This window comes from Pseudophryne corroboree, chromosome 1 (genome assembly GCF_028390025.1).
Source record: "Pseudophryne corroboree isolate aPseCor3 chromosome 1, aPseCor3.hap2, whole genome shotgun sequence".
Classification (NCBI taxonomy): Eukaryota; Metazoa; Chordata; class Amphibia; order Anura; family Myobatrachidae; genus Pseudophryne; species Pseudophryne corroboree.
This window is the reverse complement of record NC_086444.1, coordinates 367,935,107-367,951,215: the sequence shown is the minus strand read 5'-3', so window position 1 is coordinate 367,951,215 and position 16,109 is coordinate 367,935,107. Positions and strand designations below refer to the sequence as shown.

Genomic DNA, 16,109 nt, shown 5'->3' with positions numbered 1-16,109 from the left:
GTTATAGAGGAGGCCCCAATGCATCCTGGGACAGCCTAAAGCTTTAACCTGTTGGTGCCTCTGGATCAGATGGCTACTCCGATGTTTCCCTGTGGAACCCAATGTATATCGTAGAAAGAGTTAGCAATGGTAAGTCTACCATAACTACTTTTAACAGCACATTAATCTTTTTTTTTTCTTCTTCTTGCTGACCCTTCCTCTTCCATGCCTAATATACCCATAATACTCTTCCCTTAATCAGTTGGTAAACATTTTTTATTAATTGATACCCTAGAGAGCTTTGACTATATCGAGCAGCACAACAGATCCATACAATTTAATTTCTTAATGTATTTCTTTAAAGTTGTCATTGATTGGAAAATAGTCTGTTAGCAACTAAGGTAGGGTGAGAACATTGGGAAATGCATGATACCCAGACATGAACACCACACAGCTTTGGTAATATGTAAAGGGAATTGGGATGTGTGTATTTTTTTTTTCTCTGACGTCCTAAGTGGATGCTGGGGACTCCGTCAGGACCATGGGGATTAGCGGCTCCGCAGGAGACAGGGCACAAAACTAAAGCTTTAGGATCAGGTGGTGTGTACTGGCTCCTCCCCCTATGACCCTCCTCCAAGCCTCAGTTAGGTTTTTGTGCCCGTCCGAGCAGGGTGCAATCTAGGTGGCTCTCTTAAGGAGCTGCTTAGAAAAAGTTTTTAGGTTTCTTATTTTCAGTGAGTCCTGCTGGCAACAGGCTCACTGCATCGAGGGACTTAGGGGAGAGAAGTTCAACTCACCTGCGTGCAGGATGGATTGGCTTCTTAGGCTACTGGACACCATTAGCTCCAGAGGGAGTCGGAACACAGGTCTCACCCTGGGGTTCGTCCCGGAGCCGCGCCGCCGACCCCCCTTGCAGATGCTGAAGATTGAAGGTCCAGAAACCGGCGGCAGAAGGCTTTTCAGTCTTCATGAAGGTAGCGCACAGCACTGCAGCTGTGCGCCATTGTTGTCACACACTTCACACCATTAGGTCACGGAGGGTGCAGGGCGCTGCTGGGGGCGCCCTGGGCATCAATGTATAATACCTTATTCTGGCTAAAAATACATCACATATAGCCCCTGGAGGCTATATGGATGTATTTAACCCCTGCCAGGTCTCAGAAAAACGGGAGAAGAAGCCCGCCGAAAAGGGGGCGGGGCCTATTCTCCTCAGCACACAGCGCCATTTTCCCTCACAGAAAGGCTGGTGGGAAGGCTCCCAGGCTCTCCCCTGCACTGCACTACAGAAACAGGGTTAAAACAGAGAGGGGGGGGCACTTATTTGGCGATATATATATATATATATATATATATATATATATATATATATATATTAAAATGCTATAAGGGAAAAACACTTATATAAAGGTTGTCCCTGTATAATATAGCGTTTTTGGTGTGTGCTGGCAAACTCTCCCTCTGTCTCCCCAAAGGGCTAGTGGGGTCCTGTCCTCTATCAGAGCATTCCCTGTGTGTGTGCTGTGTGTCGGTACTTGTGTGTCGACATGTATGAGGACGATGTTGGTGAGGAGGCGGAGCAATTGCCGGTAATGGTGATGTCACTCTCTAGGGAGTCGACACCGGAATGGATGGCTTATTTAAGGAATTACGTGATAATGTCAACACGCTGCAAGGTCGGTTGACGACATGAGACGGCCGGCAAACCAATTAGTACCTGTCCAGGCGTCTAAAACACCGTCAGGGGCGTTAAAACGTCCTTTTACCTCAGTCGGTCGACACAGACACGGACACTGACTCCAGTGTCGACGGTGAAGAAACAAACGTATTTTCCTTTAGGGCCACACGGTACTTGTTAAGGGCAATGAAGGAGATGTTACATATTTCTGATACTACAAGTACCACAAAAAAGGGTATTATGTGGAGTGTGAAAAAAACTACATGTGGTTTTTCCTGAATCAGATAAATTAAATGAAGTGTGTGATGATGCGTGGGTTTCCCCCGATAGAAAATTATTGGCGGTATACCCTTTCCCGCCAGAAGTTATGGCGCGTTGGGAAACACACCTTAGGGTGGATAAGGCGCTCACACGCTTATAAAAACAAGTGGCGTTACCGTCTCCAGATACGGACGCCCTCAAGGAGCCAACTGATAGGAGGTTGGAAAATATCCTAAAAAGTATATACACACATACTGGTGTTATACTGCGACCAGCGATCGCCTCAGCCTGGATGGGCAGCGCTGGGGTGGCTTGGTCGGATTCCCTGACTGGAAATATTGATACCCTTGACAGGGACAGTATTTTATTGACTATAGAGCATTTAAAAGATGCATTTCTATATATGCGAAACTCTGGCATCAAGAGTAAGTGCGATGTCCATATCTGCCAGACGATGTTTATGGACACGACAGTGGTCAGGTGATGCAGATTCCAAACGGCACATGGAAGTATTGCCGTATAAAGGGGAGGAGTTATTTGGGGTCGGTCCATCGGACCTGGTGGCCACGGCAACAGCTAGAAAATCCACCTTTTTTACCCCAAGTCACATCTCAGCAGAAAAAGACAGTCTTTTCAGCCTCAGTCCTTTCGTCCCCATAATATCTGCCCAGGGATAGAGGTAAGGGAAGAAGACTGCAGCAGGCAGCCCATTCCCAGGAACAGAAGCCTTCCACCGCTTCTGCCAAGTCCTCAGCATGACGCTGGGGCCGTACAAACAGGTGCGGTGGGGGGTCGTCTCAAGAGTTTTCAGCACGCAGTGGGCTCACTCGCAAGTGGACCCCTGGATCCTACAAGTAGTATCCCAGGGGTACAGATTGGAAATTCGAGACGTCTCCCCCTCGCAGGTTCCTGAAGTTTGCTTTACCAACGTCTACCTCCGACAGGGAGGCAGTATTGGAAACAATTCACAAGCTGTATTCCCAGCAGGTGATAATCAAAGTACCCCTCCTACAACAAGTAAAGGGGTATTATTCCACACTATATTGTGGTACTGAAGCCAGACGGCTCGGTGAGACCTATTCTAAATGGAGTCACTCAGAGCAGTGATAGCGAACCAGGAAGAAGGGGACTATATGGTGTCCCTGGACATCAAGGATGCTTACCTCCATGTCCAAATTTGCCCTTCTCACAAAGGGTACCTCAGGTTCGTGGTACAAAACTGTCACTATCAGTTTCAGACGCTGCCGTTTGGATTGTCCACGGCACCCCGGGTCTTTACCAAGGTAATGGCCGAAATGATGATTCTTCTTCAAAGAAAAGGCGTTTTAATTATCCCTTACTTGGACGATCTCCTGATAAGGGCAAGGTCCAGAGAACAGTTGGAGGTCTGAGTAGCACTATCTCAAGTAGTTCTACGACAGCACGGGTGGATTCTAAATATTCCAAAATCGCAGCTGTCTCCGACGACACGTCTGCTGTCCCTAGGGATGATTCTGGACACAGTCCAGAAAAAGGTGTTTCTCCCGGAGGAGAAAGCCAGGGAGTTATCCGAGCTAGTCAGGAACCTCCAAAAACCAGGAAAAGTGTCAGTGCATCATTGCACAAGGGTCCTGGGAAAAATGGTGGCTTCTTACGAAGCGATTCCATTCGGCAGATTTCACGCAAGAACTTTTCAGTGGGATCTGCTGGACAAATGGTCCGGATCGCATCTTCAGATGCATCAGCGGATAACCATGTCTCCAAGGACAAGGGTGTCTCTTCTGTGGTGGTGGCTGCAGAGTGCTCATCTACTAAAGTGCCACAGTTATGCATTCAGGACTGGGTCCTGGTGACCACGGATTCCAGCTTGAAAGGCTGGGGAGCAGTCACACAAGGAAAAAATTTCCAGGGAGTGTGATCAAGTCTGGGGACTTCTCTCCGCATAAATATACTGGAGCTAAGAGCAATTTACAATGCTCTAAGCTTAGCAAGACCTCTGCTTCAAGGTCAGCCGGTATTGATCCAGTGGGACAACATCACGGCAGTCGCCCACGTAAACAGACAGGGCGGCACAAGAAGCAGGAGGACAATGGCAGAAACTGCAAGGATTCTTCGCTGGGCGGAAAATCATGTGATAGCACTGTCAGCAGTTTTCATTCCGGGAGTGGACAACTGGGAAGCAGACTTCCTCAGCACGACCTCCACCCGGGAGAGTGGGGACTTCATCGAGAAGTTGTTTCCACATGATTGTGCACCGTTGGGAAAGACCAAAGGTGGACATGATGGCGTCCCGCCTGAACAAAAAACTGGACAGGTATTGCGCCAGGTCAAGAGACCCTCAGGAAATAGCTGTGGACGTTCTGGTAACACCATGGGTGTACCAGTCGGTGTATGTGTTCCCTCCTCTGCTTCTCATACCAAAGGTACTGAGAATTATAAGACGTAGAGGAGTAAGAACTATACTCGTGGCTCCGGATGGGCCAAGAAGGACTTGGTACCCGGAACTTCATGAGATGCTCACAGAGGACTCAGGGCCTCTGCCGATAAGAAGGGACTTGCTTCAGCAAGTACCATGTCTGTTCCAAGACTTACCGCGGGTGCGTTTGACGGCATGGCGGTTGAACGCCGGATCCTAAGGGAAAAAAGGCATTCCGGAAGAGGTCATTCCTACCCTGGTCAAAGCCAGGAAGGAGGTGACCGCACAACATTATCACCACATGTGGCGAAAATATGTTGCGTGGTGTGAGGCCAGGAAGGCCCCACGAAGAAATTTCAACTCGGTCGATTCCTGCATTTCCTGCAAACAGGAGTGTCTATGGGCCTCAAATTGGGGTCCATTAAGGTTCAAATTTCGGCCCTGTCGATTTTCTTCCAGAAAGAATTGGCTTCAGTTCCTGAAGTCCAGAAATTTGACAAGGGAGTACTGCATATACAACCCCCTTTTGTGCCTCCAGTGGCACTGTGGGATCTCAACGTAGTCCTGGGATTCCTCAAATCACGTTGGTTTAAACCGCTCAAATCTGTGGATTTGAAATATCTCACATGGAAAGTGACCATGATGTTGGCCCTGGCCTCGGCCAGGCGAGTGTCAGAATTGGCGGCTTTGTCTCACAAAAGCCCATATCTGATTGTCCATTCGGACAGGGCAGAGCTGCGGACTCGTCCCCAGTTTCTCCCTAAGGTGGTGTCAGCGTTTCATCTGAACCAGCTTATTGTGGTACCTGCGGCTACTAGAGACTTGGAGGACTCCAAGTTGCTAGATGTTGTCAGGGCCCTGAAAATATAGATTTCCAGGACGGCTGGAGTCGGGAAAACTGACTTGCTGTTATCCTGTATGCACCCAAAAAACTGGGTGCTCTTGCTTCTAAGCAGACGATTGCTAGTTGAATGTGTAGTACAATTCAGCTTGCACATTCTGTGGCAGGACTGCCACAGCCAAAATATATAAATGCCCATTCCACAAGGAAGGTGGGCTCATCTTGGGCGACTGCCCGAGGGGTCTCGGCTTTACAACTTTGCCGAGCTGCTACTTGGTCAGGGGCACACCCTGGCTGAGGAGGACCTGGAGTTCTCTCACTCGGTGCTGCAGAGTCATCCGCACTCTCCCGCCCGTTTGGGAGCTTTGGTATAATCCCCATGGTCCTGACGGAGTCCCCAGCATCCACTTAGGACGTCAGAGAAAATAAGATTTTACTTACCGATAAATCTATTTCTCGTAGTCCGTAGTGGATGCTGGGCGCCCATCCCAAGTGCGGATTGTCTGCAATACTTGTACATAGTTATTGTTACAAAAAAATCGGGTTGTTATTGTTGTGAGCCGTCTGTTCAGAGGCTCCTACGTTTGTCATACTGTTAACTGGGTTTAGATCACAAGTTATACGGTGTGATTGGTGTGGCTGGTATGAGTCTTACCCGGGATTCAAAATCCTTCCTTATTGTGTACGCTCGTCCGGGCACAGTATCCTAACTGAGGCTTGGAGGAGGGTCATAGGGGGAGGAGCCAGTACACACCACCTGATCCTAAAGCTTTAGTTTTGTGCCCTGTCTCCTGCGGAGCCGCTAATCCCCATGGTCCTGACGGAGTCCCCAGCATCCACTACGGACTACGAGAAATAGATTTATCGGTAAGTAAAATCTTATTTTTTTAAAAAGGGCTTAATTTTAAAACGCTGAAGCTGCACTGCTTATATTGTTATTTCCTTCTAGTTTGGTGACACAATGACTTCAGTGTGCAGAAGACGGGACTTTCTTGGAAGATTTTGTAGCTACCATCTGATAAGCAGTCCAGCTGCAAGGAGAATGAGCCCCATGCCATCCCACATTGCCTTAGATCAGACCTCTCCTCGCATTCGTCTTCGATTCCTTGCCAACTATTGGGTTATGTTTTACCTGCTTCTTTTTTACTTTCTATCTGGCCTTCTGTCTATGGGGCCCCTTACTTGCTCATTCATTCTTCTGATTGGTTACCTTCTATATGCTGCTGTCAAGACCTTGATTGCTGAAAAGTGGAAGCCGCACGCGGACTGATGACAGTTCATTTTATATAGATATATTTTTTTTTACGCTGTGGATATTGTCAATATTTTAATGTAAAATAATGTACCAGTGTTCTGAATTAAAACCTTTCTCGTGGCTTTTGAATGTCCCCTCTTATGCCTGATTTCCTCTCTGTAGTTTCCTCCAACCATGCTGAAAACAGATACCCAGCATTCTGTAATACAATTGCAATGTTACTGAATACAGGGCTGTGCTACACCTTTTGAAGTTATAGTGTTTGTGTAGGAGTGCTCCTCTGCTCTCAGTAAGCACATGGCAATATTGCGCACACACTAAATGCTGGAAACCATCCCGAGTAACAGTGACGGAAGAGCTTGGTATAATAATGTACTGGGGTAACTACAGGCTTGGTACTGTGTTCTGATGGACATATGAGGAACTTATAATAGTGTTCTGGGAGCCCGAAGACTGGACTGAAGTACAGTTGATGTATTTAACAAAGCCGTGCCTCTTATTGGCTATTAAGAGAAAAATTGTACTGAAAATCCGAAAAGTGTAACTGACCATCAAGATTTAATAGGTGTGAGTTACTGAATTTCTGTGCAAAGGGCATTATGACAGTGGCCTATGCTGTGTGTGCGCCTACTGGCAAAGCAGGTATTTTGCATATAGTATATACATATTATTAAGTTGCATTCAAATATTTCTACGTTATCTGCATCTTAACTTTAAAGGTGGAAAGTTAGAAAGAAAATGGTTTAAAATGCTGTGCACTTGTTATTTTCCAAAATCTATATAATAATTTTACGTCTGTCCTAAATTTGATACATGTAGTGACCACACCACCAATGTGGGGACAGATTAGAGTGAGGAGGCGAGACACGGTTAGGACAGAAGCCCGCAACTGCCCTGTACAGCACTTAGGCTTTACTGCTGTTTCTACATAATTTTATGGGGGGGGGGGGGGGGGGGACATTGATAAAGAGACCCCTGAGGTTGTTCCCATATTGTAAATTCTTTAAGCATAAAAACTTTCTCTTTCATTCATGGGGGATACAGGGATCATGCCGAGGTATAGTGGAGACTAGGCACCAAATGGTTAAATTGTTAATCTTACGTCCTAGAGGATACTGGGGTCCACATTAGTACTATGGGGTATAGACTGGTCCACTAGGAGCCATGGGCACTCTAAGAAATGAATAGTGTGGGCTGGCTCCTCCCTCTGTGCCCCTCCTACCAGACTCAGTTTAGAAAATGTGTTCGGAGGAGCCGGTCACGCTTTGGAGAGCTCCTGAAGAGTTTTCTACTTTCTCATACGTCCTAGAGGATGCTGGGGTCCATTTCATGACCATGGGGTATAGACGGTTCCGCAGGAGCCATGGGCACTTTAAGACTTTTCAAGGGTGTGAACTGGCTCCTCCCTCTATGCCCCTCCTCCAGACCTCAGTTTTAGAATTGTGCCCAGGCAGACTGGATGCACTCCAGAGGAGCTCTACTGAGTTTCTCTGAAAAGACTTATGTTCGGTTTTTTATTTTCAGGGAGAACTGCTGGCAACAGTCTCCCTGCTTCGTGGGACTGAGGGGGCAGAAGTAGGAACCAACTTCCTAAAGAGTTTCATGGCTCTGCTTCTGGCTGACAGGACACCATTAGCACCTGAAGGGAACTGAACGCTAGCCGTGCCTAGATGCTCACTCCCACAGCATGCCGTCACCCCCCTTACAGAGCCAGAAGACAGGTGAATGTTAGAAGACAGATCTTCAATCAAGAAAGTGACTGCTAAAGGTACCGCGCGGCTGGCGGGAGCGCAGCGAGCCATGTTGCCCACACAGGCACTGCAGGGCGCATGAAACCTATGGAAACTGGCATAAATAAGGGGCATAAGTTGCTGAGGCACAGTCCTACCCCCGCCAGTATAAAAAAATTACCTCATAAAAGCTGAGGAGAAACACCATTGAAGAGTGGAGCTTTCTTCTCAGTCAGCCAGCACACTGCTCAGCGCCATTTTCTCTCCTCAGGCTGCAGAGACAACGCTGGTCCTCCTCCACTACTGAACAAGTATCAGGGTGCAAAACAGGAGGGGCCCACAGTGAATTTGGTGCTATATAATTGTGTGATTAGCATTATAAAAGCGCTGCATGTCAGTGGGCATTTTATGTTCACAGACATTGTGTTACTGGCGCTGGGTTGTGAACTGGCAAATCCTATCTGTGTCCCTCTGACAGATTTTACTGTGGGTCTGTCCCCTATAAGTCCCGGAGTGTCTGTGGTGTGGATGTGTACGTGTGTGACATGTCTGTGGCAGGGAATCTCTTCCTCTGTAGAAGACATGTTAGAGAGACGGAGGTGTAATATGACACCAAGAGCCTGACTGGGTGAAAGGTTACATGACAGTGTGAAACACTACTGAATCTCATACCGAAAACTGAATATAATCTGTTGAAGATATGATTTTTAATAGTTCTGCCTTTCATCCACAGGGATCCCTCTGGGTCACATACAAATTTGCACAAGTAGTACAAATTGTTACCGACACGGACTCTGTTTCCTGTGTCGACACTAGTGATTACAGGGGAATAGGTCCTAAATAAGCAAAAAAGCATTCAAAACATGTTTTAGCTATTAAGGAGATTTTTAGAAGTTACGAAGCCCCCTCTTTTACCACAAGGAGAGGGTTTACTTTAGTAAAGAAGTAATGTAATTTTCCCTCCACCTCAGAAGTTGAACAGTCTCTTGGAGGGAATCTGATTTCACCTAAAAAGAAATTTCAGATTCTCAAAAGGAATTCAGGCAGCTTACCTTTTTCCAAAAGGTGGGAGTCACCCCGCATTTTAGACAGGGCCCTGTCATAAAAGAGAAATGGTGTTTCTCCCTGCGCCTGGAATGGCTTCACTTAAGGAGCCGACAGGCGCAAGTGAGTGAGCTGATCTATTGATGTGGCCAATGGGACACTACTCAGGCCTACCATTGTCTGTGCGTAGTGCTATTGAGAAGTGGTCAGAAAACTTGTCATTAGACATTGACACAATAGATGAAGACGAGATACTCCTAACGTTAGGTCATATCAAAGAGGCTGCTGCGTACGTACTAGAAACCATGAAATATATTGGTCTCTTGGGATCAAGAACCGCTACCATGGCAGTATCGGCTCGGAGGGCGTTGTGGATTCGCCAGTGGAATGCTGATGCAGATTCCAAAAGAATGTGGTGTTGTAGTCCCTTCAATCAGATTGGTTTGAACCTCTGCAGGAGATAGAATTGAAGTTTCTCACTTGGAAAGTGGTGATGCTTTTGGCCTTGGCATCCGCAAGGCGGGTGTCTGAGTTTGGGGGCCTTGTCTCACAAGAGCCGTTACCTGATATTCCATGAAGATAGGGCAGAGTTACTCGTCAACAATTTCTTCCAAAGGTGGTTTCGTCCTTCCACATAAACCATCCTATTGTGGTGCCAGTAGCTACTGACACTTTCACTGAGTCACAGTCTATAGATGTGGTTAGAGCTTTGAAGATTTATGTCGCAAGAACAGCTCGGTTATGGAAAACAGAGGCTCTGTTTGTCCTGTATGATCCCAGCAAGATTGGGTGTCCTGCTTCTAAGCAGACTATTGCGCGCTGGATCAGAGAAACAATTCAGCATGCTCATTCTACGGCCGGATTGCCGTTACCTACGTCGGTGAAGGCCTATTCTACTAGGAAAGTGGGCTCGTCCTGGGCGGCTGCCCGGGGGGGTCTCGGCATTGCAACTTTGCCGAGCAGCTACTTGGTCAGGGTCAAACACTTTCGCTAAATTTTATAAGTTTGACACTTTGGCCAATGAGGACCTCAAGTTTGGTCAATTGGTGCTGCAGGGTCATCCGCACTCTCCCGCCCGTACTGGAGCTTTGGTATAAACCCCATGGTCATGAAATGGGCCCCAGCATCCTCTAGGACGTATGAGAAAACAGGATTTTAATACCTACCGGTAAATCCTTTTCTCCTAGTCCGTAGAGGATGCTGGACGCCCGACCCAGTGCGTACCTTACCTGCAGTTTTGTTCAGTTAGTTACACAAATGTGTTACATTTGTTTTCAGCATGTTGCTGTAAATGGTTCATGCCTGTTGGCATGTGTTATGTTGAATGCCATGTTGTGCGGCATGGTAGAGGTGTGAGCTGGTATGAATCTCACCATTAGTATAAAAGTAAATCCTTTCCTCGAAATGTCCGTCTCCCTGGGCCCAGTTCCTATAACTGAGGTCTGGAGGAGGGGCATAGAGGGAGGAGCCAGTTCACACCCTTAAAGTCTTAAAGTGCCCATGGCTCCTGTGGAACAGTCTATACCCCATGGTCATGAAATGGACCCCAGCATCCTCTACGGACTAGGAGAAACGGATTTACCGGTAGGTATTAAAATCCTGTTTTTATTTTTATTGTTTGTTTTCAGTCAGGGCTGTTTAGGCAACAGCCTGACTGCTTCGGGGGACTTAGGGGGGAGAACGGCCCAACTTCCTATAGAGTTAATGGTCCCGTCTCTCTGCTGGCAGGACACTGAGCTCCTAAGGGAGCTATTCGCAAGCCACACCATGGTGCAGCGTACACTCCCGCAGCAAGCCGCCACCCTCTAACAGAGCCTGAATAGTGAAGAGTGGTGAGTACAACGCCGGCGCCCCGATAAGCGGGTCGCCGGCGGGAATGACGGCACTAGGGTAGGAGCGCAGCTCTACTTACAGGGAGGCTCAGACGGACACACGCTCCATTTTAGGGGGCGGAGCTTCCCACTGAGCGGATCCAGCGGCTCTCCGGCGCCATTTCCCTCTGCAGCTCTGACAAGGCAGCAATGCAAGGGACGTGCAGCTCCTCTGACAGGACCCCAAATCTCCACTGTGGTACCATGGAGTTTTAGTGAGGGGGTTGGAGCGGTGTAACTGTTATAAACACTATACTGATGCTTGTTTATTGCAACCCAGCTTAGTTTTTATTACTGCTGATAGGGGCGCTGTGTGGCTGGCTCTGAACTCTGTGTCTCTCTGAGACTCTGCCTACATATACTGTGTTTTCACCATTGTGTGTGTGTGTATAGGTGTCCCTTTACAATGTCCAGGGACTGTGTTTCTTGTACAGCTGAATGTCTCTCATCCAGTGGGGACTCTCTACCCTGTATTCAGGATAGTGTTCACTCCCAGTCCAGTGGGGCTGAACCCCCCGTGGTTGGCTTCCATTTAAGGGATGATTTCAAATATTTCAACTAAACTGTCTAATAATGAAAAGGAAACACCATTCTTGAGGCAGTCTAAGGATGACCTGATACATAGAGATTCAGCTGCACCCCAGGCTCTCGCCATTTGCCCACAAAAACGTACCCTGGCCCAAATCATGCAGGCTGACACGGAACCTTATACATTAGATCAGGAAGAGGGGGAAGTTGAAGCTGTCAGAACTGTCCTACATATTCCTGACAAGTCAGAGGAGGCTGAGGAGTCGTCTTATTTTAATACAAAAAGAAATCCTCTGTTAATTTCCCCGCTTCAAAGGAATTAAATGCCCTCTTTGAAGAAGCGTGGGTTAACCCTGATAAAAAGTTTCAGATTCCTAAGAGATTGATTTCCTTTGATGTTGATATTATCTTAAACCATAAAGCTATACCTTTAAACACACCTTTACCATGGAGATGCTGCGGTCGCTAGCTCACGCTACGTACTTCGTACGCTATTTGCGCACAGAGTCCCGTACCGTATACGCACTCAGCGTACAAACGCCGCACTGTGGGTACAAAGCACACACAATTAATACACCTTAAAACCTTATAAAGTTATGCAATGATATGATTACACTTTAAACCTTATGCAGCAAAGCTCTGCAATGATGTTATACCTTTAAACCTTATGCAGCGCTGGCGATACAAAGTATCCGCAATGCGTACACCTTAACAATGCTTATACACCTTAAACAGGTTAATCTACTTTAAAGCCCAGGCAGGAAAGTGAAAACACAACACCATTTGTAGTTGAAACCACAGGGTTCTAAGGCCTCCGTGGATTGATTCTAAAAGATAAAACAATACAAGTTATACACTACAGACTAACAAGTAAATCTAAGCAGAATAATGGCTACAGAGAATGTACGTACGTGAGAATATTCGCAAGCGCAACCCAGATCCGGTCCTCCGCCATCTGATAGATAGCGTTGTGAGCCTTCTGTCTGACTAAGCCTGCTGTAGGCTCCCTTTATTCACTTCATCCAACGGACATAACACAATGGATACTGTAATCTTTGTCCATTGGACACAGGGATGGTCATTTACATTACAGGAGAGGTCATAGGTGGATTTGAATAGGTGGGCGATGTCCCTCCCCAACTGCCCCTGTGGGTGGTCTCCTCTGGACTCTCCCCGCATACACAATACACAGTAAACACAGTCAATGTTCATATTTTACTTTTGCACATAACTATACGCAGGAACAAGCGATCTTTCTCAAACCAACACCAGAATGTTTCCCTTAAAATACCCTACAGCTGGACACCAAACACCACCTTGTAACCTTGTTCTGTCCCCTCCTATCCTGTAAAGGTGAATCCCTTTGTTCTGTTACTATTTTAAACAGCTATTTCTCTGACGTCCTAAGTGGATGCTGGGGACTCCGTCAGGACCATGGGGATTAGCGGCTCCGCAGGAGACAGGGCACAAAAGTAAAAGCTTTAGGATCAGGTGGTGTGCACTGGCTCCTCCCCCTATGACCCTCCTCCAAGCCTCAGTTAGGTTTTTGTGCCCGGCCGAGAAGGGTGCAATCTAGGTGGCTCTCCTAAAGAGCTGCTTAGAGTAAAAGTTTTATTAGGTTTTTTATTTTCAGTGAGTCCTGCTGGCAACAGGCTCACTGCAACGAGGGACTTAGGGGAGAAGAAGTGAATTCACCTGCGTGCAGGATGGATTGGCTTCTTAGGCTACTGGACACTAGCTTCAGAGGGACGATCACAGGTACAGCCTGGATGGGTCACCGGAGCCGCGCCGCCGACCCCCTTGCAGATGCTGAAGAGAGAAGAGGTCCAGAAATCGGCGGCTGAAGACTTCTCAGTCTTCATGAGGTAGCGCACAGCACTGCAGCTGTGCGCCATTGCTCTCAGCACACTTCACACCAACGGTCACTGAGGGTGCAGGGCGCTGGGGGGGGCGCCCTGGGCAGCAATGAAAGTACCTATACTGGCTAAAAATACATCACATATAGCCTCTGGGGCTATATGGATGTATTTAACCCCTGCCAGGTTGTCAGAAAAACGGGAGAAGAAGCCCGCCGAAAAGGGGGCGGGGCCTATTCTCCTCAGCACACAGCGCCATTTTCCCTCACAGAACTGCTGGAGGGAAGGCTCCCAGGCTCTCCCCTGCACTGCACTACAGAAACAGGGTTAAAACAGAGAGGGGGGGGGCACTTATTTGGCGATATGATTATATATTAAGATGCTATAAGGGAAAACACTTATATAAAGGTTGTCCCTGTATAATTATAGCATTTTGGTGTGTGCTGGCAAACTCTCCCTCTGTCTCCCCAAAGGGCTAGTGGGGTCCTGTCCTCTATCAGAGCATTCCCTGTGTGTGTGCTGTGTGTCGGTACGTGTGTGTCGACATGTATGAGGACGATGTTGGTGAGGAGGCGGAGCAAATTGCCTGTAATGGTGATGTCACTCTCTAGGGAGTCGACACCGGAATGGATGGCTTATTTAGGGAATTTACGTGATAATGTCAACACGCTGCAAGGTCGGTTGACGACATGAGACGGCCGGCAAACAAATTAGTACCTGTCCAGGCGTCTCAAACACCGTCAGGGGCTTTAAAACGCCCAATTACCTCAGTCGGTCGACACGGACACTGACTCCAGTGTCGACGGTGAAGAAACAAACGTATTTTCCTTTAGGGCCACACGTTACATGTTAAGGGCAATGAAGGAGGTGTTACATATTTCTGATAATACAAGTACCACAAAAAAGGGTATTATGTGGGGTGTGAAAAAACTACCTGTAGTTTTTCCTGAATCAGATAAATTAAATGAAGGCGCTCACACGCTTATCACAAATGGCGTTACCGTCTCCAGATACGGCCGCCCTCAAGGAGCCAGCTGATAGGAGGCTGGAAAATATCCTGAAAAGTATATACACACATACTGGTGTTATACTGCGACCAGCGATCGCCTCAGCCTGGATGTGCAGCGCTGGGGTGGCTTGGTCGGATTCCCTGACTGAAAATATTGATACCCTTGACAGGGACAGTATTTTATTGACTATAGAGCATTTAAAGGATGCATTTCTATATATGCGAGATGCACAGAGGGATATTTGCACTCTGGCATCAAGAGTAAGTGCGATGTCCATATCTGCCAGAAGATGTTTATGGACACGACAGTGGTCAGGTGATGCAGATTCCAAACGGCACATGGAAGTATTGCCGTATAAAGGGGAGGGGTTATTTGGGGTCGGTCCATCGGACCTGGTGGCCACGGCAACAGCTGGAAAATCCACCTTTTTTACCCCAAGTCACATCTCAGCAGAAAAAGACACCGTCTTTTCAGCCTCAGTCCTTTCGTCCCCATAAGGGCAAGCGGGCAAAAGGCCAGTCATATCTGCCCAGGGATAGAGGAAAGGGAAGAAGACTGCAGCAGGCAGCCCATTCCCAGGAACAGAAGCCCTCCACCGCTTCTACCAAGTCCTCAGCATGACGCTGGGGCCGTACAAGCGGACTCAGGTGCGGTGGGGGGTCGTCTCAAGAGTTTCAGCACGCAGTGGGCTCACTCGCAAGTGGACCCCTGGAGCTTACAAGTAGTATCCCAGGGGGTACAGATTGGAAATTCGAGACGTCTCCCCCTCGCAGTTTCCTGAAGTCTGCTTTACCAACGTCTCCCTCCGACAGGGAGGCAGTATTGGAAACAATTCACAAGCTGTATTCCCAGCAGGTGATAATCAAAGTACCCCTCCTACAACAAGGAAAGGGGTATTATTCCACACTATATTGTGGTACTGAAGCCAGACGGCTCGGTGAGACCTATTCTAAATCTGAAATATTTGAACACTTACATACAAAGGTTCAAATCAAGATGGAGTCACTCAGAGCAGTGATAGCGAACCAGGAAGAAGGGGACTATATGGTGTCCCTGGACATCAGGGATGCTTACCTCCATGTCCCAATTTGCCCTTCTCACCAAGGGTACCTCAGGTTCGTGGTACAGAACTGTCACTATCAGTTTCAGACGCTGTCGTTTGGATTGTCCACGGCACCCCGGGTCTTTACCAAGGTAATGACCGAAATGATGATTCTTCTTCAAAGAAAATGGACGATCTCCTGATAAGGGCAAGGTCCTGAGAACAGTTGGAGGTCGGAGTAGCACTATCTCAAGTAGTTCTACGACAGCACGGGTGGATTCTAAATATTCCAAAATCGCAGCTGTTTCCGACGACACGTCTGCTGTTCCTAGGGATGATTCTGGACACAGTCCAGAAAAGGGTGTTTCTCCCGGAGAAGAAAGCCAGGGAGTTATCCGAGCTAGTCAGGAACCTCCTAAAACCAGGAAAAGTGTCAGTGCATCATTGCACAAGGGTCCTGGGAAAAATGGTGGCTTCTTACGAAGCGATTCCATTCGGCAGATTTCACGCAAGAACTTTTCAGTGGGATCTGCTGGAAAAATGGTCCGGATCGCATCTTCAGATGCATCAGCGGATAACCCTGTCTCCAAGGACAAGGGTGTTTCTTCTGCGGTGGCTGCAG

The 16,109-nt window shown here is 47.7% G+C and overlaps 1 protein-coding gene across 2 annotated transcripts in view; it reads left to right on the top strand.

Moving 5' to 3' along the window:
• The window catches only part of SMPD4 (sphingomyelin phosphodiesterase 4), a 181,399-nt gene extending 174,864 nt beyond the window's left edge, over positions 1–6,535 (top strand). For both annotated transcript variants that reach the window (XM_063913033.1, XM_063913034.1), the window contains one exon: positions 6,101–6,535. In XM_063913033.1, coding sequence (XP_063769103.1) covers positions 6,101–6,421 — 321 coding nt within the window. In that variant the 3' untranslated portion in view covers positions 6,422–6,535. The remainder of the gene's footprint in view (positions 1–6,100) is intronic.
• The last annotated feature ends 9,574 nt before the right edge of the window (positions 6,536–16,109 follow it).